Raw genomic sequence first — 27602 nt, 5'->3', positions numbered from 1 at the left:
AGATGAGGCTGGCAAAAATAGATCCTAACGTGAGTTACAGAACCACCACTAAAATACTCCCCTTCTCTCTCTCTCCTACTACCCCCTCTCTCCTACTCCCCTCCTCTCTCTCACTCCTACTACCCCCTCTCTCCTATAACCCCCTCTCTCTCACTCCCCTCCTCGCTCCTACTCCCCTCCTCCTCTCTCTCCTACTCCCCTCCTCCTCTCTCTCCTCCTCCCCTCCTCTTTCCTCCTCCCTCCTCCCCATCTCTCTCGCTCTTACTCCCCTCCTCGCTCTCACTCCCCTCCTCTCTCTCACTCCCCTCCTCTCTCTCTCAATCCTACTCCCCTCCTCTCTCTATCCTACTCCCCTCCTCTCTATCCTACTCCCCTCCTCTCTCAATCCTACGCCCTCCTCTCTCAATCCTACGCCCCTCCTCTCTCAATCCTACTCCCCTCCTCTCTCAATCTTACGCCCCTCCTCCCTCTCACGCCTACAGCCCTCTTCTTTCTCACTCCTAGTCCCCTCCTCTCTCTCTCCTACTCCCCTCTTCTCGCTCCTACTCCCCTCCTCTCTCCTACACCCTCCTCTCTCCTCCTCCCCTCCTCCCCATCTCTCTTGCTCTCTTACTCCCCTCCTCGCTCTCACTCCCCTCCTCTCTCTCTCAATCCTACTCCCCTCCTCTCTCTCTCTCCTACTCCCCTCCTCTCTCCTACACCCTCCTCTCTCTCTCTCTCCCATTCTCTCACTCCTACTACCCCCTCTCTCACTCCCCTCCTCTCTCTCTCTCCTACTCCCCTCCTCTCTCTCCTATGCCCCCTCTCTCTCACTCCTACTACCCTCTCTCTCTCTCTCTCTCTCTCTCTCTCTCTCTCTCTCTCCTACTCCCCTCCTCTCTCACTCCCACTCCCCTCCTCTCTCACTCTCCTACTCCCCTCCTCTCCCTCCTACCTAATCAGATCAGATGCATTGTAAGGAACCCCAATCCTCTCTAAAAGTGCGTCTGAGATCAGGTGCATTGTAAGCAACCCCAACCCTCTCTAATAGCGTGTCTGAGATCAGATGCATTGTAAGGAACCCCAACCCTCTCTAATAGCACGTCTGGTATCAGATGTATTATAGGAACCCCAACCCTCTCTAATAGAGCGTCTGAGATCAGATGCATTGTAAGGAACCTCAACCCTCTCTAATAGCGTGTCTGAAATCAGATGCATTGTAAGGAACCCCAACCCTCTCTAATAGCGCGTCTGAGATCAGATGCATTGTAAGGAACCCCAATCCTCTCTAATAGCGGGTCTGAGATCAGATGCATTGTAAGGAACCCCAATCCTCTCTAATAGCGCGTCTGAGATCAGATGCATTGTAAGGAACCCCAACCCTCTCTAATAGCGCGTCTGAGATCAGATGCATTGTAAGGAACCCCAACCCTCTCTAGTAGCGCGTCTGAGATCAGATGCATTGTAAGGAACCCCAACCCTCTCTAATAGCGGGTCTGAGATCAGATGCATTGTAAGGAACCCCAATCCTCTCTAATAGTGCGTCTGAGATCAGATGCATTGTAAGGAACCCCAACCCTCTCTAATAGCGCGTCTGAGATCAGATGCATTGTAAGGAACCCCAACCCTCTCTAATAGCGCGTCTGAGATCAGATGCATTGTAAGGAACCCCAACCCTCTCTAATAGCGCGTCTGAGATCAGATGCATTGTAAGGAACCCCAATCCTCTCTAATAGCAGGTCTGAGATCAGATGCATTGTATGGAACCTCAACCCTCTCCAATAGCGCATCTGAGATCAGATGCATTGTAAGGAACCCCAACCCTCTCTAATAGCGTGTCTGAGATCAGATGCATTGTAAGGAACCCCAATCCTCTCTAATAGCAGGTCTGAGATCAGATGCATTGTAAGGAACCTCAACCCTCTCCAATAGCGCGTCTGTGATCAGATGCATTGTAAGGAACCCCAACCCTCTCTAATAGCACGTCTGGTATCAGATGCATTGTAAGGAACCCCAACCCTCTCTAATAGCGCATCTGAGATCAGATGCATTGTAAGGAACCCCAATCCTCTCTAAAAGTGCGTCTGAGATCAGGTGCATTGTAAGCAACCCCAACCCTCTCTAATAGCGTGTCTGAGATCAGATGCATTGTAAGGAACCCCAACCCTCTCTAATAGCACGTCTGGTATCAGATGTATTATAGGAACCCCAATCCTCTCTAATAGCACGTCTGAGATCAGATGCATTGTAAGGAACCCCAACCCTCTCTAATAGCACGTCTGAGATCAGATGCATTGTAAGGAACCCCAACCCTCTCTAATAGCGCGCCTGAGATCAGATGCATTGTAAGGAACCCCAACCCTCTGTAATAGCTCATCTGGTATCAGATGCATGTTAAGGAACCCCAACTCTCTCTAATAGCGCGTCTGAGATCAGATGCATTGTAAGGAACCCAAACCCTCTCTAATAGCGTGTCTGAGATCGGATGCATTGTAAGGAACCCCAACCCTCTCTAGTCGCGCGTCTGAGATCAGATGCAGTGTATGGTACCCCAACCCTCTCTAATAGCGCCTCTGAGATCAGATGCATTGTAAGGAATCCCAACCCTCTCTAATAGCGCGTCTGAGATCAGATGCATTGTAAGGAACCCCAATCCTCTCTAATAGCAGGTCTGAGATCAGATGCATTGTAAGGAACCTCAACCCTCTCCAATAGCGCGTCTGAGATCAGATGCATTGTAAGGAACCCCAACCCTCTCTAATAGCGTGTCTGAGATCAGATGCATTGTAAGGAACCCCAATCCTCTCTAATAGCAGGTCTGAGATCAGATGCATTGTAAGGAACCTCAACCCTCTCCAATAGCGCGTCTGTGATCAGATGCATTGTAAGGAACCCCAACTCTCTCTAATAGCACGTCTGAGATCAGATGCATTGTAAGGAACCCCAACCCTCTCTAGTCGCGCCTCTGAGATCAGATGCAGTGTAAGGTACCCCAACCCTCTCTAATAGCGCCTCTGAGATCAGATGCAGTGTAAGGTACCCCAACCCTCTCTAATAGCGCCTCTGAGATCAGATGCATTGTAAATTCTTCTGTATTTGGTAATAGTTGCAGGAAACCCTGGTTGAAAAACACTGATTTATGTGATCCCCTGTGTTGGAGAAGAACGGCGCTCCCGTGGCAGATGCATTGTGTTTGTGAGTAGTGCTCCACTACAACTTCACATGTTTAGCCATGACACTGCCATTACAGTACACTTGGGTCCTGGGCAGGACTGCCACCGTAACCCATTGCAGGCTCATCTGGCAGCAAAAGGGTTAAACCCGCATTGCCTGTTCCAAAAATAGAGGCCTTCCTTGTGGCAATAACATGATGCAGCCTATACCCTCATCCATCAGACATCATTGTCATTTCCTAATCAGCTGATGAATCCGCCGCCAGTCGCGATTCTGCACCTCAATTCCAACGCCCTTCCACCAAAAACACACACCCGAGGCCTTGGCAGAGGTGCCGGCACCTTTATCTGTCTGCTGTGTATCTTATACTATATTAGTGAAAGCACTGTATGTTTGCCTGCCTGCCTGCATGCATGCCTGCCTGCCTGCCTGCCTGGATGTCCGGTGTCCCTAGGGGAAATCTCATTGGTCCCTTGGGCCGACCCGCACACCTCTCATTGGCCTGAGGCGGAGTGACGGGCCAAAGGGGACACACACACACACACACACACACACACACACACCTCTCTGTCCTCTCCCCCCCCCCCCATCACACACACCTCCCTCTCCACTCACCTCCCTCCACCTCCCGCTCCACTCACCTCCCTCCCGCTCAACTCCCTCCACCTCCCGCTCCATTCACCTCCCTCTCCATTCACCTCCCTCTCCATTCACCTCCCTCCCGCTCAACTCCCTCCCCGGCGCAGGGACAGGCAGTGGGCAGGGCAGCCTGCCGCTGCCTCCACTCACCTCCCGCTCCCTCCACCCACCTCCCGCTCCCTCCACTCACCTACCCTCACCTCCCGCTCACCTCCCTGGCGCGGGGACAGGCATTGGCCAGGGCAGCCTACCGCTGCCACGCGGCACCTAACCTCCCTCCCGCTCAACTCCCTCCCCGGCGCGGGGACAGGCAGTGGGCAGGGCAGCCTGCCGCTGCCTCCACTCACCTCCCGCTGCCTCCACTCACCTCCCGCTCCCTCCACCCACCTCCCGCTCCCTCCACTCACCTCCCCTCACCTCCCGCTCACCTCCCCTCACCTCCCGCTCACCTCCCTGGCGCGGGGACAGGCATTGGCCAGGGCAGCCTACCGCTGCCACGCGGCACCTAAGATGGCGGCGGAAGGAAGGACCCCTTCCTCCCTCGCGGACTAACTAACATGGCGGCGGCCAGAAGGAGAGGTGAGTGTGTGTGAGTGTGTGTGAGTGTGTGAGTGAGTGAGTGTGTGTCTGTGTCTATGTGTGTGTGTGTCACAGCGTGACAGTGTGTGTGTGGGACACTGTGTGTGTGTCTGTGTGCGTGTGTGTGTGTGTCTGTTACACTGTGTCTCAGACACTGTAGAGTGGGGACCGGAGCTACACATGGGGGGTGGGGGGGGGGGGGGTCAGGAGCGGAGAAAGATACAGGGGGAGGGGAGAGGAGGGACCCGTCAATTTAAACCAAACCAACCCCCCTCCTGTCCACTGCCCCCCCCTCCTGTCCACTGCCCCCCCCTCCAGTCCACTGTCACCCCCCTCCTGTCCACTGTCACCCCCCTCCTGTCCACTCTCCCCCCCCTCCTGTCCACTCTCCCCCCCTCCTGGCCACTGTCACCCCCCCTCCTGTCCACTGTCACCCCCCCTCCTGTCCACTCTCCCCCCCCTGTCCACTCTCCCCCCCCTCCTGTCCACTGTCACCCCCCCCCTCCTGTCCACTCTCCCCCCCCCGTCCACTCTCCCCCCCCTCCTGTCCACTCTCCCCCCCTCCTGTCCACTCTCCCCCCTGTCCACTCTCCCCCCCTCCTGTCCACTCTCCCTCCCTCCCATCCCCTCCAAATAGTCACCTATTGTTCCACCATTTATAAATAATACTACCTATTACGCATTTACATCCCGGGCAACGCCGGGTCTCTCAGCTAGTTTATAATATTCATGAGGTGTGTGTAAAGGGGAGTCACATGTACCATCCCCTGTCACTCTCTGCTATTAACCACGTGCCTGTTGGGACAGGATAGACTGAACTATATCTGGAGGTGATTATGTTAAAGGTGTAATCCCACACAGCCAGCCAAAAAAACAACCATTTATAAACAAGGTCATACTCTGCCTTCCGGAAACTGGTAGCACAATACTAAAGCATGTGGCTGCCTTTCTCCCTTAGCAAATTCATTATATATTTGCATTTCTTAGGAGCATCTGCATGGGGGAGTATTTGTAAATAAAGTGTTAGTGTTTCTCTAGTCTACCCTGTCCATATCAGAGAGGGAGAGGGGGGGGGGGGAACAGGGGGGTGAGAGGGGGGGGGGAAGGGGGAAGAAGAGAGAGAGTGGGGGATGAGAGAGAGAGGGGGGGATGAGAGAGAGAGGGGGGGGGTGAGAAAGAGATAGGAGGGGGAGAGGGGAGAAGTGGACTGTGGCTGTACTTTGGTTTAACTTTACACTAAAGGGAGGAGTGAGAGGGAGTGATACCCTCTCAGGTCTCCGCTCACCATGCTGTTTACTAACTTTAACAAGTGGATTAACAATACTTATAAGCAGTGCTTGACAAATCACCCAAAAATCTTCTTGCCCCCCAGCCCCGCCCCTAGCCCCGGTTTAAAAAAAAATAGAATAAATTCCTAGTAAGAACTAATAGCATTCGTTTTTGACATGCTTATTTATTGTATTACATTTATACTGTGTGTGTGTGTGTGTGTGTGTGTGTGTGTGTGTGTGTGTGTGTGTGTGTGTGTGTGTGTGTGTGTGTGTGTGTGTGTGTGTGTGTGTGTGTGTGTGTGTGTGTGTGTTATATCCAGATACAGGGGGGGGGCGGGGGAGGGGTGATAGGGTGACTGACTGACACTTGGGTGAGTGACTAGGGTTACCAAAAATACTGGACACCCACGCCCCCCCGAACACATATATAAATATACCCCCATGCCCCCCCGAACACATATAAAAAATACCCCCACGCCCCCCAAATTCATATCAAAAATACCCCCACGCCCCCCAAATTCATATAAAAAATACCCCCACGCCCCCAAAATACATTTAAAAAAACACCCCCACGCCCCCCGAATACATTTAAAAAATACCCCCACCTCCCCCAAATACATTTTTAAAAAATACCCCCATCTCCCCAATACATATAAAAAATACCCCCACCTCCCCAATACATATAAAAAATACCCCCAACTCCCCAATACATATAAAATATACCCCCACCCCCCCAATACATATAAATATACCCCCACCTCCCCAATACATATAAATATACCCCCACCTCCCCAATACATATAAATATACCCCCACCTCCCCAATACATATAAATATACCCCCACCCCCCCAATACATATAAATATACCCCCACCTCCCCAATACATATAAAATATACCCCCACCCCCCCAATACATATAAATATACCCCTACCTCCCCAATACATATACATATACCCCCACCTCCCCAATACATATAAAATATACCCCCACCTCCCCAAAACATATAAATATACCCCCACCTCCCCAATACATTTAAAATATACCCCAACCTACCCAATACATTTAAAATATACCCCAACCTCCCCAATACATTTAAAATATCCCCCATCATCATGATCTCATCTCCCCAGGCTGGCCCCCATCACCATTTTATCCCCCCCCATTATCATCTTATTCCCTCCCCATCATCATCTCACCCTGCCCCCCATCATCTTCTCACCCTGCCCCCCATCCTCTCACCCTGGCCCCCCCATCATCTTACCCTGGCCCCCCCCATCCTTTCACCATTTCATCCTCTCACCATCTCACCCTGCCCCCCCCCCCATCATCTCACCATCTCACCCTGCCCCCCCCCCATCCTGTCACCGTTTCACCCTGGCCCCCCATCCTCTCACCATCTCACCCTGCCCCCCCCCCTCGTCCTGTCACCATCTCACCCTCGCCCCCACATCCTGTCACCATCTCACCCTCGCCCCCCCCATCCTGTCACCATCTCACCTTGCACCCCCCCCCTCGTCCTGTCACCATCTCACCCTCGCCCCCCCCATCCTGTCACCATCTCACCCTCGCCCCCCCCATCCTGTCACCATCTCACCCTCGCCCCCCCAACCTGTCACCATCTCACCCTCGCCCCCCCAACCTGTCACTATCTCACCCTGCCCCCCCAGACTCACTATGGTCCCCCCATCCTGTCACCATCTCACCCACCCCCAATCTGTGTCCTTACCTTATTGCCAGGAAGGACACAGACGTCTCTGGCCCGCTGTCCTCTGATTGGCTCTCCGCTCCTCCAATCAGGAACAGGCTGCACAGAGACACACACACACGAGTGCTCCTGCCCGCCCCCAGTCTCAGTACTACTCTCTGCACTGCCTGCCCTCGCGCTGCCCTCCGCCCTCGCGCTGCCCTCCGCCACCGCAAAAATGGTAATACCGGAAACATATGTGTCCGGTATTATCTCCGATTTTATACCGGACAGACAACGGAATTACTGGCCTGTCCGGGTGAAAACCGGACACCTGGCAACCCTATGGTGACTATGACTGACTGGATGGTTGACTATGACTGACTGGATGGGTGACTATGACTGACTGGATGGGTGACTATGACTGACTGGATGGTTGACTATGACTGACTGGATGGGTGACTATGACTGACTGGATGGGTGACTATGACTGACTGGATGGGTGACTATGACTGACTGGATGGGTGACTATGACTGACTGGATGGGTGACTATGACTGACTGGATGGGTGACTATGACTGACTGGATGGGTGACTATGACTGACTGGGTGAGTAGGTGACTGATTGTGGGTGGGTGTCTGTGTACACACATTCACACACACGGCGGGGTCATGGTAAAAATGCATCAGTCAACCAGATGAAACTCAGTAAACGTGTCACTGCCAGTATTAGTTTACCAGTCCGATGAGGGACTGCGCCTTTTAATAGAGTATAACTAGGGGATTGATGCCCTTACAGATCCGTCTTTAAATCATTCGTTTATTCTGGGATTGTTTATTTAATTTGGTTCTAAATGGAAGTGCATCATTAGCCCATTAAACATACCACCTGGGACAGCACCTTTAACCACTACACCAGGAGGGCTCAACTCCAGTCCTGAAGCCCTCCAACAGGTCAGGTTTTAAGAATATCCCAGCTTCAGCACAGCTGGCTCAATCAGAGGCTCCGTCAAAGACGGAGGCTCTGATTGAGCCAGCTGTGCTGAAGCACGGACTGATTGAGCCACCTTTGCTGAAGCAGGGGTACCCCTGCAGTACACCACAAAGCCTCCTGCTCTTTCACCCTTTTCATTGCAGTTAGAGGAGCCGCCTGGCTTTATGCCCCACATTAGCTCCAGGCCACTTACTCTCCTGTCCCCAGCCACCTTAATAACTGAGGACAGGTTTAGCACAGAGACTGATTTATGCCCAGAGAAAGTTGTACATGGGGGAGAGGAGGGTTTGTGAGAGCAGAATGGGGAAGGGGGAGAGAAGGGTTTGTGAGAGCAGAATGGGGAGGGGGGAGAGAAGGATATGTGAGAACAGAATGGGGAGGGGAGAGAGAAGGGTATCTGAGAGCAGAATGGGGAGGGGGGAGAGAAGGGTATGTGAGAACAGAATGGGGAGGGGGAGAGAAGGGTATCTGAGAGCAGAATGGGGAGGGGGGAGAGAAGGGTATGTGAGAACAGAATGGGGAGGGGGGAGAGAAGGGTATGTGAGAACAGAATGGGGAGGGGGGCAGAGAAGGGTATGTGAGAGCAGAATGGGGAGGAGGAGAGAAGGGTATGTTAGAACAGGGTGGGGGACACTCCCAGCTCGTCATGAATAACTGGGGTAAGTGTTGGAACATGTTTAATGAGACATTTACCAGTCTTTGTTGCAGGTCACTGGCAGCAAAACGTAATAAGATCTCCTTTGCAAAGTTATGCAGGGACTCGCTGGGTTAATGAGGCCGTATCCCCTCATAAACTTCAATGCCGTCTGGACTCTGTTTATTAAAAGGCCATTTTTGGCTCTGGTTTCAGTCCTTGGAGGGTGATATTTCTGAATGTGGGTATAGCTGTCAATGCTTTTTGGGGTGTATTCAGGATGAAACCCTTTTGATCCCCACTCTGTATAACCAGGGCTCTTTTTTTATAGGGGATCTCACAGCGCCATTTTGTCTTACAGATCTATTCAATTATGGGTATTATTTATCGGCTTCTCTGCCACAGTCCGATATTTAAAGATGAATGATGTATGGTGGTAAATGAGTGCAAATTAGGGCTTTGATATATTGAATCTTCTATTACGCAGTATAAATGTAAATCACAGTCTCTAGAACATCATTTAAAAGCCATTGTGGGAGCCTTATAAACAGCATGAGTGAGTCCTGGGGCCTGACGCCCGTCTCAGGGGGAGAGAGACGGGCTTTTCCCATGACCTGTTTGCTCTGAACTGCTACAATAATTTGTTATAAGTCAGAACAATGTTTGCAAATGTATGTGTTAATGTGAACTCTGCCTGCCGGGTGTATATGGACCTGTGGGGTTACTGCCCTAACCATCGCAGCAGGGACTATATAGAACGCATGGCGTCTTATTAGCAGTCTTTAGTCCTAGAGGTTTCTCTGCGAGCCACATTGGTTCTTGGAAATCGCTCTAAGATTGACCACGGTAAATGAATCTCCCCCCCCACATTGTCTGATCCAGGGTTGGCCAACTCCATTCCTCAAGTGCCAACAACAGGCAAGGTATTGGGGCTATCCCTGCTTCAGCACAGCACTGGTTGAGCCGCCAGTGCTAAAGCAGGGATATCCTGAAAACCTGACCTGTTGGGGGGGGGGGGGGAGGTCTTGAAGACTGGAGTTGAGCAACTCTGGTGTAACATAATCCCTTCTTCATTCCACATGAACTCTTTCGCCGCCAGAAAAGTCTGCAGAGCATTGCGCCTGCAGGCACCGTGTTAAAGGGACAGCTGCCAGGACCTTTTCATTAGAGGAGAGTTTCGGCCAGATCAGTCCTTTATATCTCTTGTCCTAGTTTAACCCCCTGGCTGCCATTGCAACCAGCGAGTTGCTGGCAGGAAAGAGGTTAAAAATCAGCCCTAGCTGCCGCTTGTCCTTTTAACCTGTGACCAGCTGAGAACAACCTGGCTGCCGGCAGGGAAGAGGTTAACCCCCTGGCCTGTGACCTAATACCAGCGGGGACACCGCTGTTCTCCGATGTGTTATATAGCTCATTGCGTGTGCAGGTCTGTCTCCTTTTTTATATATGTATAAAACACCTCCCCAGCTGGTACAGACACTCAGTAACATGGACCAGATGTTCCTGCGGCCCTGTTATTTTCCCCGATACCCAGTCTGCTCTATTATTTACATTCTTCCCTTACTGCCCTCACTTGATCTGTTAAGGGATTTGAGGCTCAATGTGGCTGTGTATGGAGAACAAACATGAGCAACACATGGCAGCCACATTCACTTAATGGGACCTGCCACCCGCTGGTGTGTAGACATAAGATCATGAGAGGGCTGGTAAGGACAGGTACACAGCATGCCTGAGAGAACTCATGTACAAGGTCCTCAGGGTGAAGACCAAAGGGGATGTGGGGGGCTGACGGCTTGTTCAGCCAGGGGTGGGTTAGGTGGACCCTTCAAGTTGTTCAATGGAGATTTTGCTGGGCCCTTCAAGTTGTTGGGGTGGGGGAGTTAGGTGGGCCCTACAAGTTGTTGAGCTGGGGTGGGTGAGTTAGGTGGGCCCTACAAGTTGTTGAGCTGGAGTGGGGGAGTTTGGTGGGCCCTACAAGTTGATGAGCTGGGGTGGGGGAGTTAGGTGGGCCCTACAAGTTGTTGAGCTGGGGTGGGGGAGTTCGGTGGGCCCTACAAGTTGTTGAATACGAGGGCCCTCTGTACCTGTCAGCAGCAAGGCAGAGGCCCATCCAGGTGGACGATAACAGAAACTGGACCCAAATTCCGGCCCCCTCGTAGCCTGGTTCCGAACAGTTGTCTTAGTGCTTCCCCCCTCCCGTGTTAGCGGCTCTGGCCCAATGTAAGTCTTCACACAGAGCAGCGCTGGTGATGGGAATATGTGGCTCTCACATAAATAGTCATTATAAGTGCTGCGTTAATGTTCATATGAATGGCTGGTCTTAACATGCATCTTCTTGACTCGTATAAAGTACGTTCTTTTTTTGTCTGTGGAGCAGTGCTTCTATTTTCCTGAAGCTGGAGGCCCCCTGGTTCAGGAGAGATGGACCTGCGATGGACCTGCAGATCTGGGATATAAGAACCTCTGCCAACAGGAAGCTGCCAGTGAGCCAATCAGTAACAATGACCATTGAGGTCACTATTACTGATTAGCTCACCAGCACGATATTACTAGATGCCCACATGGAATGATTACACAATCCTGTGAATAAAAATGGGGTTCAATAGAGCACCATACATGATTTGTACTCATGATGTGAAGGTATAGGAAGAACAGTGACATGTTTTATAGTTCTAATGCATATTATACCACTTACATGTAACAATCTTCTTTATTAGTCACGTTGATACAGTACTGTATGTCTATTTTAAATGTTCTCAGCAAATCCCTGGAGCAGTGCATTTAATTTACAGTATTCCTGCCCCCAGGGACAGCTGCCAGCCTCTTTATGGGCACGGGGAGACCCCTGCATAGAGGATCCTGGGAGAAAAATGGCTGCATAGCGACTTTTGTTTAATCTTCTTTAAAGAAATGAATGGATAGATTAAGGGGCATATTTACTAAGCAGTCTTCTGCATTAAGGCACCTTCCAGCGCTAAAAGACACCTTCAACCCATTCACGTCAATGGGCACTGGGGTGTCTCGTTGCAGAAGACAAATATGGACCTACTGTGAATGTTTTTTTTGTGTTTACATTCCCAAGAATAAGAATGGAACATGTGGGTTACACTGGGAAATGTGGGGTACGCAGGGGAAATGTGGGGTACGCGGGGGAAATGTGGGGTACGCGGGGGAAATGTGGGGTACACAATGTAATCAGCAACAAGTTTTCATTGTTTCCTTGGCAGTCCTACTTTGAACACCCCCTTAGCAGATCATCTTTACAGCCTACAACTGTCATGTTGTCTAATATAGCGCGTGCCAACAATTACATACATGTCCCAGTAATGTTCTCGTATCTTGGATAGGATTTGCAGCCCCAAAGAGCTTACCCTCTTTGTTCCTGAGGCACACCGGAGAACGGAGTCTGGGATTCAGATCTGGGATCCGTCTGCTTCTTAATACTCAGCTGTTCCTTAGCTCTGTTATCTGATCGGGGAATACGTGGCACTGTGCACAACTAGCTTTCCTTGGCATAGGATTATTGTATTCCCTTCTATAAAGCACTGTACATAGACCGTATCAGGCACAAGTCTCTGCCCTGAACCACGTCATCCCATTGCGATGCCACTGGCATTCAAAACACCTACTCCAAAGGCAGTGATGTGAACATTGAGCTCGCCCGTTTTCTTCTTCGGTGAGTTATAATGTATCATTAGTGGGACTGCTGAGAATGTGAAAGCCACGCGTATCTTATACCAACCCGGTACAATGCAACAGGGACAACCTGCACCGCCCGTCTCAATACAAAGTCCCATTACTCACCCACGTTTTCTTCCATAGAAAACCACGCAGTGTGTTTTGACCCAAAACTTCACCACATTGGCCCAAGTTCCTACATTATCCCCCGAAAAATGCTCGGAACTGGGATAGTCCATACTCGCTGCTTCCCCGCTCACACTGGTTTGTCCCTACTCGCTGCTTCCCCTCTCACACTGGTTTGTCCCTACTCGCTGCTTCCCCGCTCACACTGGTTTGTCCCTACTCGCTGATTCCCCTCTCACACTGGTTTGTCCCTACTCGCTGCTTCCCCGCTCACACTGGTTTGTCCCCACTCGCTGCTTCCCCTCTCACACTGGTTTGTCCCTACTCGCTGATTCCCCTCTCACACTGGTTTGTCCCTACTCGCTGATTCCCCTCTCACACTGGTTTGTCCCCACTCGCTGCTTCCCCGCTCACACTGGTTTGTCCCTACTCGCTGCTTCCCCGCTCACACTGGTTTGTCCCTACTCGCTGCTTCCCCGCTCACACTGGTTTGTCCCTACTCGCTGCTTCCCCGCTCACACTGGTTTGTCCCTACTCGCTGCTTCCCTGCTCACACTGGTTTGTCCCTACTCGCTGCTTCCCGGCTCACACTGGTTTGTCCCTACTCGCTGCTTCCCGGCTCACACTGGTTTGTCCCTACTCGCTGCTTCCCTGCTCACACTGGTTTGTCCCTACTCGCTGCTTCCCGGCTCACACTGGTTTGTCCCTACTCGCTGCTTCCCGGCTCACACTGGTTTGTCCCTACTCGCTGCTTCCCGGCTCACACTGGTTTGTCCCTACTCGCTGCTTCCCGGCTCACACTGGTTTGTCCCTACTCGCTGCTTCCCCGCGCACACTGGTTTGTCCCTACTCGCTGCTTCCCCTCTCACACTGGTTTGTCCCTACTCGCTGCTTCCCCGCTCACACTGGTTTGTCCCTACTCGCTGCTTCCCCTCTCACACTGGTTTGTCCCTACTCGCTGCTTCCCCGCTCACACTGGTTTGTCCCTACTCGCTGCTTCCCCGCTCACACTGGTTTGTCCCTACTCGCTGCTTCCCCGCTCACACTGGTTTGTCCCTACTCGCTGCTTCCCCGCGCACACTGGTTTGTCCCTACTCGCTGCTTCCCCTCTCACACTGGTTTGTCCCTACTCGCTGCTTCCCCGCTCACACTGGTTTGTCCCTACTCGCTGCTTCCCCGCTCACACTGGTTTGTCCCTACTCGCTGATTCCCCTCTCACACTGGTTTGTCCCTACTCGCTGCTTCCCCTCTCACACTGGTTTGTCCCTACTCGCTGCTTCCCCGCTCACACTGGTTTGTCCCTACTCGCTGATTCCCCTCTCACACTGGTTTGTCCCTACTCGCTGCTTCCCCTCTCACACTGGTTTGTCCCTACTCGCTGCTTCCCCTCTCACACTGGTTTGTCCCTACTCGCTGATTCCCCTCTCACACTGGTTTGTCCCTACTCGCTGCTTCCCCTCTCACACTGGTTTGTCCCTACTCGCTGCTTCCCCGCTCACACTGGTTTGTCCCTACTCGCTGCTTCCCCGCTCACACTGGTTTGTCCCTACTCGCTGCTTCCCCTCTCACACTGGTTTGTCCCTACTCGCTGCTTCCCCTCTCACACTGGTTTGTCTCTACTCGCTGCTTCCCCGCTCACACTGGTTTGTCCCTACTCGCTGCTTCCCCGCGCACACTGGTTTGTCCCTACTCGCTGCTTCCCCTCTCACACTGGTTTGTCCCTACTCGCTGCTTCCCCGCTCACACTGGTTTGTCCCTACTCGCTGCTTCCCCGCTCACACTGGTTTGTCCCTACTCGCTGATTCCCCTCTCACACTGGTTTGTCCCTACTCGCTGCTTCCCCTCTCACACTGGTTTGTCCCTACTCGCTGCTTCCCCGCTCACACTGGTTTGTCCCTACTCGCTGATTCCCCTCTCACACTGGTTTGTCCCTACTCGCTGCTTCCCCTCTCACACTGGTTTGTCCCTACTCGCTGCTTCCCCTCTCACACTGGTTTGTCCCTACTCGCTGATTCCCCTCTCACACTGGTTTGTCCCTACTCGCTGCTTCCCCTCTCACACTGGTTTGTCCCTACTCGCTGCTTCCCCTCTCACACTGGTTTGTCCCTACTCGCTGCTTCCCCGCTCACACTGGTTTGTCCCTACTTGCTGCTTCCCCGCTCACACTGGTTTGTCTCTACTCGCTGCTTCCCCGCTCACACTGGTTTGTCTCTACTCGCTGCTTCCCCGCTCACACTGGTTTGTCCCTACTCGCTGCTTCCCCTCTCACACTGGTTTGTCCCTACTCGCTGCTTCCCCGCTCACACTGGTTTGTCCCTACTCGCTGCTTCCCCGCTCACACTGGTTTGTCTCTACTCGCTGCTTCCCGGCTCACACTGGTTTGTCCCTACTCGCTGCTTCCCGGCTCACACTGGTTTGTCCCTACTCGCTGCTTCCCGGCTCACACTGGTTTGTCCCTACTCGCTGCTTCCCCGCGCACACTGGTTTGTCCCTACTCGCTGCTTCCCCTCTCACACTGGTTTGTCCCTACTCGCTGCTTCCCCGCTCACACTGGTTTGTCCCTACTCGCTGCTTCCCCTCTCACACTGGTTTGTCCCTACTCGCTGCTTCCCCTCTCACACTGGTTTGTCCCTACTCGCTGCTTCCCCTCTCACACTGGTTTGTCTCTACTCGCTGCTTCCCCGCTCACACTGGTTTGTCCCTACTCGCTGCTTCCCCGCGCACACTGGTTTGTCCCTACTCGCTGCTTCCCCTCTCACACTGGTTTGTCCCTACTCGCTGCTTCCCCGCTCACACTGGTTTGTCCCTACTCGCTGCTTCCCCGCTCACACTGGTTTGTCCCTACTCGCTGATTCCCCTCTCACACTGGTTTGTCCCTACTCGCTGCTTCCCCTCTCACACTGGTTTGTCCCTACTCGCTGCTTCCCCGCTCACACTGGTTTGTCCCTACTCGCTGATTCCCCTCTCACACTGGTTTGTCCCTACTCGCTGCTTCCCCTCTCACACTGGTTTGTCCCTACTCGCTGCTTCCCCTCTCACACTGGTTTGTCCCTACTCGCTGATTCCCCTCTCACACTGGTTTGTCCCTACTCGCTGCTTCCCCTCTCACACTGGTTTGTCCCTACTCGCTGCTTCCCCTCTCACACTGGTTTGTCCCTACTCGCTGCTTCCCCGCTCACACTGGTTTGTCCCTACTCGCTGCTTCCCCGCTCACACTGGTTTGTCTCTACTCGCTGCTTCCCCGCTCACACTGGTTTGTCTCTACTCGCTGCTTCCCCGCTCACACTGGTTTGTCCCTACTCGCTGCTTCCCCTCTCACACTGGTTTGTCCCTACTCGCTGCTTCCCCGCTCACACTGGTTTGTCCCTACTCGCTGCTTCCCCGCTCACACTGGTTTGTCTCTACTCGCTGCTTCCCCGCTCACACTGGTTTGTCTCTACTCGCTGCTTCCCCGCTCACACTGGTTTGTCCCTACTCGCTGCTTCCCCTCTCACACTGGTTTGTCCCTACTCGCTGCTTCCCCTCTCACACTGGTTTGTCCCTACTCGCTGCTTCCCCTCTCACACTGGTTTGTCCCTACTCGCTGCTTCCCCGCTCACACTGGTTTGTGTATGCAACTGAGTGACGGTTTGTGCTCTACGCAGGTGTACGGACAGGGCCCTCCAGCAGTGAAAGAGTAAAGCACGTTGCCTGTTTATAACTGCCAGCTTGGCGTTTTTCTTGCGTCGTACAAACCCCTCCCGTTGCTTCAGTCCGAATCAGGCATAATTGCAACCAGGGCTTCTGCAGCTCGGGCGTGGGAAGTGACCCCCACAATGCGCTTTGATTTAAGCAGTTCATGCTTCGTGTTTCTGCCGGTTTCCGGGGGTGGTAACCTGGCTTCCAGTCACACATGGGGGTGTTTGGAAAACACGCGGGCAGGAATGTAGGTTCTCTGGGTATTCCAAATACTTGGTCTGCATATGGGGTCCCGGCAAAGTGCAAACATGGGCAACCCTGCCAAGGGGAAGGGCAGGCGCTTTAACTCAAATCCGCCTTCTCTCTTTTGAGCCCCATGAAACATCAGGCTGTGATACCCTTTGCACCAACCTGAGACCTGTGCATACTGTTGTAGTAATTGTAGAAACAAGCTGTCACATGTAGCTCATTTAGATGGGCTGGCCATGTTACAAATATGTTTTAAGCAGGGTAGTAGAACCCCATTAAAAAATGCAAAATAAGTCCAGAGAAGCCCACCCATTCTGTGAGTGGTTTTGGCGCTTGTCCTGGTTTTAATCAGGGGCTTTTGGGAACAGCTCCAGTAACAAACTGTTAATGCTAGGATCTGAACAAGCTTAATAAGAGTATTACTATGAGTGGGGCTGCTAAAACGTCCATCTATTTGGGATATCCTGTAGTGCAGTGTACATACTTTGTAGTATACGGGTACTAATTGCAATGACATGCTTTAAGAGTATTGATGACTTTTTAAAACCAAAATCTGCCCTTTTCCGCATTTTTAAATGATTAGTTAGAATGAGTTTGTAAGCACGGTGAGCTGAGACTCGGGTGGGATTTCCTCTGGCTCCTCCCCTTTGCCTGTCACTGCGCGTTCAACAAGGGTTTGCACAGACAACACCCCCCGACCTCCTGACCTTGTTTTTAGTGACATTCTTGTAAGGACAGGGTAGTCTAAGTCAGGGGTGCGCAAAGTTTTGATCCTGCGCCTCCCTGCCTGGTCACCTCCTGCTCGGCTTCGGCGTCAAATGACACCGCGGGTTCATGTGACGTCACATTGCCTTGGCAACGCACCATCATTTGATGCCAGGTTACTATGGTGACGCGTCGTCGAAGACCAGGTAAGAGAAGCTGCAGAGGCCTGGCGCGGTTCCCCGGCATTTCATTTAAATGTCTTGGGAGAGAGCGTGGGACCTCTGTATCCACCGTGCCCCCCGGAAAATCTCCCGCCCCCACTTTGGGCGCCCCTGGCTCTAAGCGGAATGACAGCAGTTGATTGGCACTTCTATTCAGCGGCTCCTAATAAATGCAACACTTTCATTTTCGGAGAACCAAAAGCAGCCAGATACTTGCTCTTGGCATGGTTAGATTTCTCGGGGGAATTAGATTGTTAAATTGTTTTCAAAAGATTTGTTTTGACTGGCTGCCTGGGTTTGCACCTTTTTAATGAAGTGATGTGATTTATATGATTATCGAACACAAAAGATCAACTGTAGGTCTAGGAGATAACATTATTTTGTGGTTTCTGTCTCTGTCTAGGTGGAAATTGTCAATGCATCCAAAGATATTGCCTCAGTCCCTAAGTGCCACTCGTCCCCAAACACCAGCCACCTGGGTTCTGTGCACAATGGAGAGGTGGAGAGGGACACCACCCAACGCAAACCTGAGAGACCCTCCCAGGATAAAGCCGGCCCCGAGCTGATCCCAAGGGACAAGAAAACCAGTGAGTGCCCCGAGCTGATCCCAAGGGACAGGAAAACCAGTGAGTACCCCGAGCTGATCCCACAGGACAGGAAAACCAGTGAGTACCCCGAGCTGATCCCAAGGGGCAGGAAGACCTGTGAGTACCCCGAGCTGATCCCACGGGACGTTAAAACCAGTGAGTACCCCGAGCTGATCCCACGGGACGTTAAAACCAGTGAGTACCCCGAGCTGATCCCACGGGACAGGAAAACCAGTGAGTACCCCGAGCTGATCCCACGGGACAGGAAGACCTGTGACTATCCCGAGCCAGTCCCACGGGACAGGAAGACCTGTGACTATCCCGAGCCGGTCCCACGGGACAGGAAGAGCTGTGAGTACCCCGAGCTGATCCCACGGGACAGGAATACCTGTGACTATCCCGAGCCAGTCCCACGGGACAGGAAGACCTGTGACTATCCCGAGCCGGTCCCACGGGACAGGAAGACCTGTGAGTACCGCGAGCCGGTCCCACGGGACAGGAAAACCTGTGAGTACCCCGAGCTGATCCCACGGGACAGGAAAACCTGTGAATACCCCGAGCTGATCCCACAGGACAGGAAGACCTGTGACTATCCCGAGCTGATCCCACGGGACAGGAAGACCTGTGAGTACCCCGAGCTGGTCCCACGGGACAGGAAGACCTGTGACTATCCCGAGCTGGTCCCACGGGACAGGAAGACCTGTGACTATCCCGAGCTGGTCCCACGGGACAGGAAGACCTGTGAGTACCCGTTGGAAGGTCCCAGAGACGGGGAAACGGCCCCTGTGCTGGAGAACGGGCGTTGCACACCCAATGACGGGCAGGACCCGCAGGATATGGAAGAGTACGATGTTCTGATGATCTCTAACCCCAAGAAGAGAGGAAGGATGAACCTACCAGACATCTCCGAGAAAAGTAAGTGTGTAACTGCTGATGAACATGTGATGAATAGAAACGGGTTTGTTAATTAGGAAGCATCTGGCAGGAAAGGGTTTATGATAAATGCGTCACTCATATTTAACCACGTGCCCCACTCCGACAATCTGATGGGGGCTGGCCGTGGTCCTGAACAGAGATGGACGGATTTGTATCTGCTTCGGATCGACCAGTTCTTTTGTTCCGCGAATTTCCGCGATTCGTCTTTTCTGGATTTTTTTGCTGTTGTCACCGACAATCCGCGTCCTCAGGATTGCAGGGTTCGCACGCACCAGCGGGATTGTATCCAATGGCAGTTTTGGATTCATCCGCACAGATTGAAACTGGAACAATCTGTGGGGAGGATTTTAAACCGCGGAACGGATTTTGAATGGAAAGTGCAGGAAATTACGGGAAACGGATTTTGAGAGTTTCGCCCTTCTGTAGTCCAGAAGATGCTGAGCGAGGCCTTTTCTCCGCATGCAGCCCATTAATCGGCAGGATAACGGGGAGGCGCCATTTACTTGTTTGTTTCACACGAACATATATTCAGGGGGTTTTCAAACTGAGAATCTGCTATATAATAACTGGTGTTACAGCCCTCTCTGGATTATTAGGACCTACCCTAGAGCAGGCCCCGCCCCCAACCCATCCCTGACTCTGCCCCCAACCCATCCCTGACTCCGCCCCAACCCATCCCTGACAAAGCCCCCTACCCATCCCTGACTCCGCCGCCCTACCCATCCCTGACTCCGCCCCCTACCCCATCCCTGACTCCTCCTACTCATCCCTGACTCCACCTCCTACTCATCCCTGACTCCGCCTCCTACTCATCCCTGACTCCGCCTCCTACTCATCCCTGACTCTGCCTCCTACTCATCCCTGATGCCGCCTACCCACCCCTGACTCCGTCCCAACCCATCCCTCACTCTGCCGCCTACTCATCCCTGCCTGCGTCTCCTACTCATCCCTTAATCCGCCACCAACCCATCCCACACTCTACCGCCTACCCATCCCTGACTCCTCCTCCTACTCATCCCTGACTCTGCTGAATACCCATCCCTGACTCCGCCTCCTACTCATCCATGATGCCGCCTACCCACCCCTGACTCCGTACCTACCCATCCCTCACTCTGCCGCCTACTCATCCCTGACTCCGTCTCCTACTCATCCCTTAATCCGCCGCCAACCCATCCCACACTCTACCGCCTACCCATCCCTGACTCCGCCTCCTACTCATCCCTGACTCCGCCCCCTACTCATCCCTCACTCCGCCTCCTACTCATCCCTGACTCCGCCTCCTACTCATCCCTGACTCCGCCCCTACTCATCCCTCACTCCGCCTCCTACTCATCCCTGACTCCGCCTCCTACTCATCCCTGACTCTGCCGAATACTCATCCCTGACTCTGCCGAATACTCATCCCTGATGCCGCCTACCCACCCGACTCTGTACCTACCCATCCCTCACTCTGCCGCCTACTCATCCCTGACTCCGTCTCCTACTCATCCCTTAATCCGCCGCCAACCCATCCCACTCTACCGCCTACCCATCCCTGACTCCGCCTCCTACTCATCCCTGACTCCGCCTCCTACTCATCCCTGACTCCGCCTCCTACTCATCCCTGACTCCGCCCCCTACTCATCCCTCACTCTGCCTCCTACTCATCCCTGACTCCGCCCCCTACCCATCCCTCACTCTGCCGCCTACCCATCCCTGACGTCGCCTCCTACTCATCCCTGACTCTGCCGAATACCCATCCCTCACTCTGCCGCCTACCCATCCCTGACGTCGCCTCCTACTCATCCCTGACTCTGCCGAATACTCATCCCTGACTGCCGAATACTCATCCCTCACTCAGCCGCCTACCCATCCCTCACTCTGCCGCCTATCCATCCCTCACTCTGCCGCCTACCCATCCCTGACGCCGCCTCCTACTCATCCCTGACTCTGCCGAATACTCATCCCTCACTCTGCCTCCTACTCATCCCTGACTCCGCCCCCTACCCTTCCCCCACTCTGCCGCCTACCCATCCCTGACGTCGCCTCCTACTCATCCCTGACTCTGCCGAATACTCATCCCTCACTCTGCCGCCTACTCATCCCTGACGCCGCCTCCTACTCATCCCTGACGCCGCCTCCTACTCATCCCTGACTCCGCCTCCTACTCATCCCTCACTCTGCCGCCTACTCATCCCTGACTCCGTCTCCTACTCATGGGGGCAGCAGGGCCTGTAATACCCCGACCCCCCTTTGCTTATATACAGCCTGCTGCAGTGTATGGGGCAGCAGGGCCTGTAATACCCCCGCTCTGAGTATATACAGCCTGCTGCAGTGTATGGGGGCAGCAGGGCCTGTAATACCCCCTCTCTGAGTATATACAGCCTGCTGCAGTGTATGGGGGCAGCAGGGCCTGTAATACCCCCGCTCTGTATATACAGCCTGCTGCAGTGTATGGGGGCAGCAGGGCCTGTAATACCCCCTCTGAGTATATACAGCCTGCTGCAGTGTATGGGGGCAGCAGGGCCTCTAATACCCCCGTGCGGGATTTATTGCAGAGAAAGAATCCGGTAATGCACCACGCCCGGGGGGTAACCCCCTTGGTCAGGTGCAGGAATGCAAAGTATCAGTCCCAGAATCCTCTCTTCTCCCCTATACATGATGGCCCAGATAAGTGGTGCTGTGTCATACTGCACGGCCCCTCACACGCTGGGCAGCACCTCCCAGCCCATGGAAGAGAAGCTCATGGATGTCTTATGGCATAGCACTGCTTAGTAATCACGGACTTCTATCTGTGAGGATGTAGCTCCACTTGATTTAGTGGTAAAAACACAGCCTCTGAAGTGGGTGAATCTGGATTAGAATCCCACTGTCCGTCACTTTAGCTTCCTGTGCATCAGGCACCAAAATTAGATCGTTAGCTCTTCAGGGCGGGGATTTATAGTGCCTTCAAAATTCTATGTACTGTGCAGAGTATATGTAAAAAAACAAAAAGATATATATAACATGTCCTACCGCCTTGAAACTTGCAAAGTCAGCAGTGCAACCAGCCTCACATTGATGTTCCCCATTAAGGTTGGAACATGTCTGTGAATGGTTTCTCTGAATGGTTTCTCTGGCTTTGCATCTGATTCCCATGCTGTGCTTTAAAGCTGTGTTAACAGCGAGCATTAGGCCGCGCTTATAGTGATGGCGACACAACGTCGTCCGAAAACAAATGCATTGCCACCGCCGCGTGCGCTTATAGTGCGCACGACAGAGCGCCGTCGGGAAAACTGGTAGCCGACAAAATTTGATTGTTCAAGGGCTGTTGCGTCACGTGACGGCCCTTGAACCAATCAAATTGCCGGAAACACGCAGCAACGACGCCCGGCGAAATATAGCTTTCGCCGATGGCGACGGGTGACGTCACCCGTCGTGTCGCCGTCGCCATCAACGGAACTATAGGCACGGCCTTATCTTATATGGGCTCCATGTAACAATGGTTTTTCAGACAAAAGGTGACACGGTGTGCTCATTTGCATGTCATTTCCCAGAATACCTTTCTGCAGTGAGAGCACTGTATGCTAGGTGATAATGGTGAAAGGCAGGGTTGCAGACCTGTCTTAAGACATGTGAATGTGCTCACAAGTGGAGTTTTTATTAGATAGAGCTATTTTCAGGATTTCTACAAATAGTTCCTACACTGTTTTGCGGGAGCAGTCCAGAGATAGCTGCTTGAAAATGTGGAGGCTTTTTAAAAATGGCTGCCATTTGTTACCTTAGAAAGAAGGAGCGGCTCAGTGAGTAAAGACACTGACTGGCACTGAGTGTGAAGCAGGGGAACCTGGGAGGAGTGGCTCAGTGAGTAAAGACACTGACTGGCACTGAGTGTGAGGCAGGGGAACCTGGGAGAAGGAGCGGCTCAGTGAGTAAAGACACTGACTGGCACTGAGTGGGAAGCAGGGGAACCTGGGAGAAGGAGCGGCTCAGTGAGTAAAGGTGGAGAGAGGAGATATTACCGTCACCAGATCCAGGATGGGAGCCGGAGGGAAAAGGAAGAGAGAGGAGATATTACTGAGACCAGATCCAGGACGGGAGCCGGAGGGAGAAGGAGGAGAGAGCAGATATTACTGAGACCAGATCCAGGACGGGAGCCGGAGGGAGAAGGAGGAGAGAGGAGATATTACTGAGACCAGATCCAGGACGGGAGCCCGGAGGGAAAAGGAGGAGAGAGGGGATATTACTGAGACCAGATCCAGGATGAGAGCCGGAGGGAGAAGGAGGAGAGAGGAGATATTACTGAGACCAGATCCAGGACGGGAGCCAGAGGGAAAAGGAGGAGAGAGGAGATATTACCGTCACCAGATCAAGGACGGGAGCCAGAGGGAAAAGGAGGAGAGGAGATATTACTGAGACCAGATCCAGGACGGGAGCCGGAGGGAGAAGGAGGATAGCAGATATTACTGAGACCAGATCCAGGACGAGAGCCGGAGGGAGGAGGAGAGAGGAGATATTACTGAGACCAGATCCAGGACGGGAGCCCGGAGGGAAAAGGAGGAGAGAGGGGATATTACTGAGACCAGATCCAGGATGAGAGCCGGAGGGAGAAGGAGGAGAGAGGAGATATTACTGAGACCAGATCCAGGACGGGAGCCCGGAGGGAAAAGGAGGAGAGAGGGGATATTACTGAGACCAGATCCAGGACGGGAACCCAGAGGGAAAAGGAGGAGAGAGGGGATATTACTGATACCAGATCCAGGACGAGAGCCAGAGGGAGGAGGAGAGAGGAGATATTACTGAGACCAGATCCAGGACGGGAGCCGGAGGGAGAAGGAGGATAGGAGATATTACTGAGACCAGATCCAGGACGAGAGCCGGAGGGAGGAGGAGGAGAGAGGAGATATTACTGAGACCAGATCCAGGACGGAAGCCCGGAGGGAAAAGGAGGAGAGAGGGGATATTACTGAGACCAGATCCAGGATGAGAGCCGGAGGGAGAAGGAGGAGAGAGGAGATATTACTGAGACCAGATCCAGGACGGGAGCCCGGAGGGAAAAGGAGGAGAGAGGGGATATTACTGAGACCAGATCCAGGACGGGAACCCAGAGGGAAAAGGAGGAGAGAGGAGATATTACTGAGACCAGATCCAGGACGAGAGCCGGAGGGAGAAGGAGGAGAGAGGAGATATTACTGAGACCAGATCCAGGACGAGAGCCGGAGGGAGAAGGAGGAGAGAGGAGATATTACTGAGACCAGATCCAGGACGAGAGCCGGAGGGAGAAGGAGGAGAGAGGAGATATTACTGAGACCAGATCCAGGACTGGAGCCCAGAGGGAAAAGGAGGAGAGAGGGGATATTACTGAGACCAGATCCAGGACGGGAGCCCAGAGGGAAAAGGAGGAGAGAGGAGATATTACTGAGACCAGATCCAGGACGAGAGCCGGAGGGAGGAGGAGAGAGGAGATATTACTGAGACCAGATCCAGGACGAGAGCCGGAGGGAGAAGGAGGAGAGAGAAGATATTACTGAGACCAGATCTAGGACGAGAGCCGGAGGGAGAAGGAGAGGAGATATTACTGAGACCAGATCCAGGACGGGAGCCGGAGGGAGAAGGAGGAGAGAGGAGATATTACTGAGACCAGATCCAGGACGGGAGCCGGAGGGAGAAGGAGGAGAGAGGAGATATTACTGAGACCAGATCCAGGACGGGAGCCCAGAGGGAAAAGGAGGAGAAAGGAGATATTACTGAGACCAGATCCAGGACGAGAGCCGGAGGGAGGAGGAGAGAGGAGATATTACTGAGACCAGATCCAGGACGAGAGCCGGAGGGAGAAGGAGGAGAGAGAAGATATTACTGAGACCAGATCCAGGACGAGAGCCGGAGGGAGAAGAAGGAGAGGAGATATTACTGAGACCAGATCCAGGACGGAAGCCGGAGGGAGAAGGAGGAGAGAGGAGATATTACTGAGACCAGATCCAGGACGGGAGCCAGAGGGAGAAGGAGGAGAGAGAAGATATTACTGAGACTTGTAATGACATGGGGGGGGGTAATAACCAGATCCAGGACGGGAGCACGAGACCTAGAACAAGAAGTCACGCTCTGAAGCTGAAGGGACACATGAGAAAGTATTTCTTCACTGAAAGGGCAGTGGACGCATGGAGCAGCGTCCCAGCAGACATAACAGAGGGTAATACAATAAAGGAATTCAAAGCTGCTTCCAATAGAGACGAGGGCATCCAAGACATGTCAATCCAGGGAGATTGGAGTGAATGGGTTTATTTTGCTTTGGCAAAGCTTGTGATAGAAACAGCTCTTATCAGTTGAGGGGGGAGTCTGTTTAGTACAAATAAAGTACATACATATTTTTCCTGGTCCCTTTACATGTAGCACTGCGCGGTTCGGTGTTTTACATTAAATTACAGGACTGAAGCAGGGGTTCTGCAGAGCGTAACCGCATTAATCCCATCCCCGGTGACCCCGTTTCCAGAGATCCTTCCCTCCGTTGCGGTGCCGGTATAACATAATGGCGGCGTTTAAATCTCCCGCTTGACACGGGCCAATAGGAAGCCGTGACGGCAACCCTTGTGCCTTCCTATTGGCCCGCGTGAGCTGTACATTTAAACTCCACAGAGATACCGGCACCGCGGCGGAGTTAAGTATCTCAGGACGCAGGGGGTCCCCGGGGCTGAGATTAACGCGGTTTCGCTCCGGAGACCCCCTGCTTCAATCCTGTAGTGATTTTATTTTAAACGCGCAGTGCTACACGTGTTTCTGCTTTAACACCAGAGGGCCTGGAACACAATTGTAGAAATTGATGTTGGATAAGATCCGTCTTCTGATTGTCCACATTGGTAAAAAGAAATCGGACTCCGGCAGAATATCTGGGATATGTTCCTGACGCGCTGCACATCTGTACGTTTCCCTATCTGACGCGCTGCACATCTGTACGTTTCCCTATCTGACGCGCTGCACATCTGTACGTTTCCCTATCTGACGCGCTGCACATCTGTACGTTTCCCTATCTGACGCGCTGCACATCTGTACGTTTCCCTATCTGACGCGCTGCACATCTGTACGTTTCTCTATCTGACGCGCTGTACATCTGTACGTTTCCCTATCTGACGCGCTGCACATCTGTACGTTTCCCTATCTGACGCGCTGCACATCTGTACGTTTCTCTATCTGACGCGCTGTACATCTGTACGTTTCTCTATCTGACGCGCTGTACATCTGTACGTTTCCCTATCTGACGCGCTGCACATCTGTACGTTTCCCTATCTGACGCGCTGTACATCTGTACGTTTCTCTATCTGACGCGCTGTACATCTGTACGTTTCCCTATCTGACGCGCTGCACATCTGTACGTTTCTCTATCTGACGCGCTGCACATCTGTACGTTTCCCTATCTGACGCGCTGCACATCTGTACGTTTCTCTATCTGACGCGCTGTACATCTGTACGTTTCTCTATCTGACGCGCTGTACATCTGTACGTTTCTCTATCTGACGCGCTGCACATCTGTACGTTTCCCTATCTGACGCGCTGTACATCTGTACGTTTCTCTATCTGACGCGCTGTACATCTGTACGTTTCTCTATCTGACGCGCTGTACATCTGTACGTTTCTCTATCTGACGCGCTGTACATCTGTACGTTTCTCTATCTGACGCGCTGTACATCTGTACGTTTCTCTATCTGACGCGCTGTACATCTGTACGTTTCTCTATCTGACGCGCTGTACATCTGTACGTTTCTCTATCTGACGCGCTGTACATCTGTACGTTTCTCTATCTGACGCGCTGTACATCTGTACGTTTCTCTATCTGACGCGCTGCACATCTGTACGTTTCCCTATCTGACGCGCTGCACATCTGTACGTTTCTCTATCTGACGCGCTGTACATCTGTACGTTTCCCTATCTGACGCGCTGCACATCTGTACGTTTCTCTATCTGACGCGCTGCACATCTGTACGTTTCCCTATCTGACGCGCTGCACATCTGTACGTTTCTCTATCTGACGCGCTGTACATCTGTACGTTTCTCTATCTGACGCGCTGTACATCTGTACGTTTCTCTATCTGACGCGCTGCACATCTGTACGTTTCCCTATCTGACGCGCTGTACATCTGTACGTTTCTCTATCTGACGCGCTGTACATCTGTACGTTTCTCTATCTGACGCGCTGTACATCTGTACGTTTCTCTATCTGACGCGCTGTACATCTGTACGTTTCTCTATCTGACGCGCTGTACATCTGTACGTTTCTCTATCTGACGCGCTGTACATCTGTACGTTTCTCTATCTGACGCGCTGTACATCTGTACGTTTCTCTATCTGACGCGCTGTACATCTGTACGTTTCTCTATCTGACGCGCTGTACATCTGTACGTTTCTCTATCTGACGCGCTGTACATCTGTACGTTTCTCTATCTGACGCGCTGCACATCTGTACGTTTCCCTATCTGACGCGCTGTACATCTGTACGTTTCTCTATCTGACGCGCTGTACA

General features: G+C 52.7%; 1 protein-coding gene across 6 annotated transcripts in view; it reads left to right on the top strand.

The window, feature by feature from the left end:
* Nucleotides 1-27602, top strand: part of LOC142492573 (DNA (cytosine-5)-methyltransferase 3A-like) — a 348275-nt gene that overhangs the window by 166909 nt on the left and 153764 nt on the right. For all 6 annotated transcript variants that reach the window (XM_075595320.1, XM_075595319.1, XM_075595316.1 and 3 more), the window contains exon 4: nucleotides 18013-19111. In XM_075595320.1, the coding sequence (XP_075451435.1) occupies nucleotides 18013-19111 (1099 nt within the window). The remainder of the gene's footprint in view (nucleotides 1-18012; nucleotides 19112-27602) is intronic.

This window comes from Ascaphus truei, chromosome 4 (genome assembly GCF_040206685.1).
Source record: "Ascaphus truei isolate aAscTru1 chromosome 4, aAscTru1.hap1, whole genome shotgun sequence".
Classification (NCBI taxonomy): domain Eukaryota; kingdom Metazoa; phylum Chordata; class Amphibia; order Anura; family Ascaphidae; genus Ascaphus; species Ascaphus truei.
This window is presented reverse-complemented; position numbering and strand designations above follow the sequence as displayed.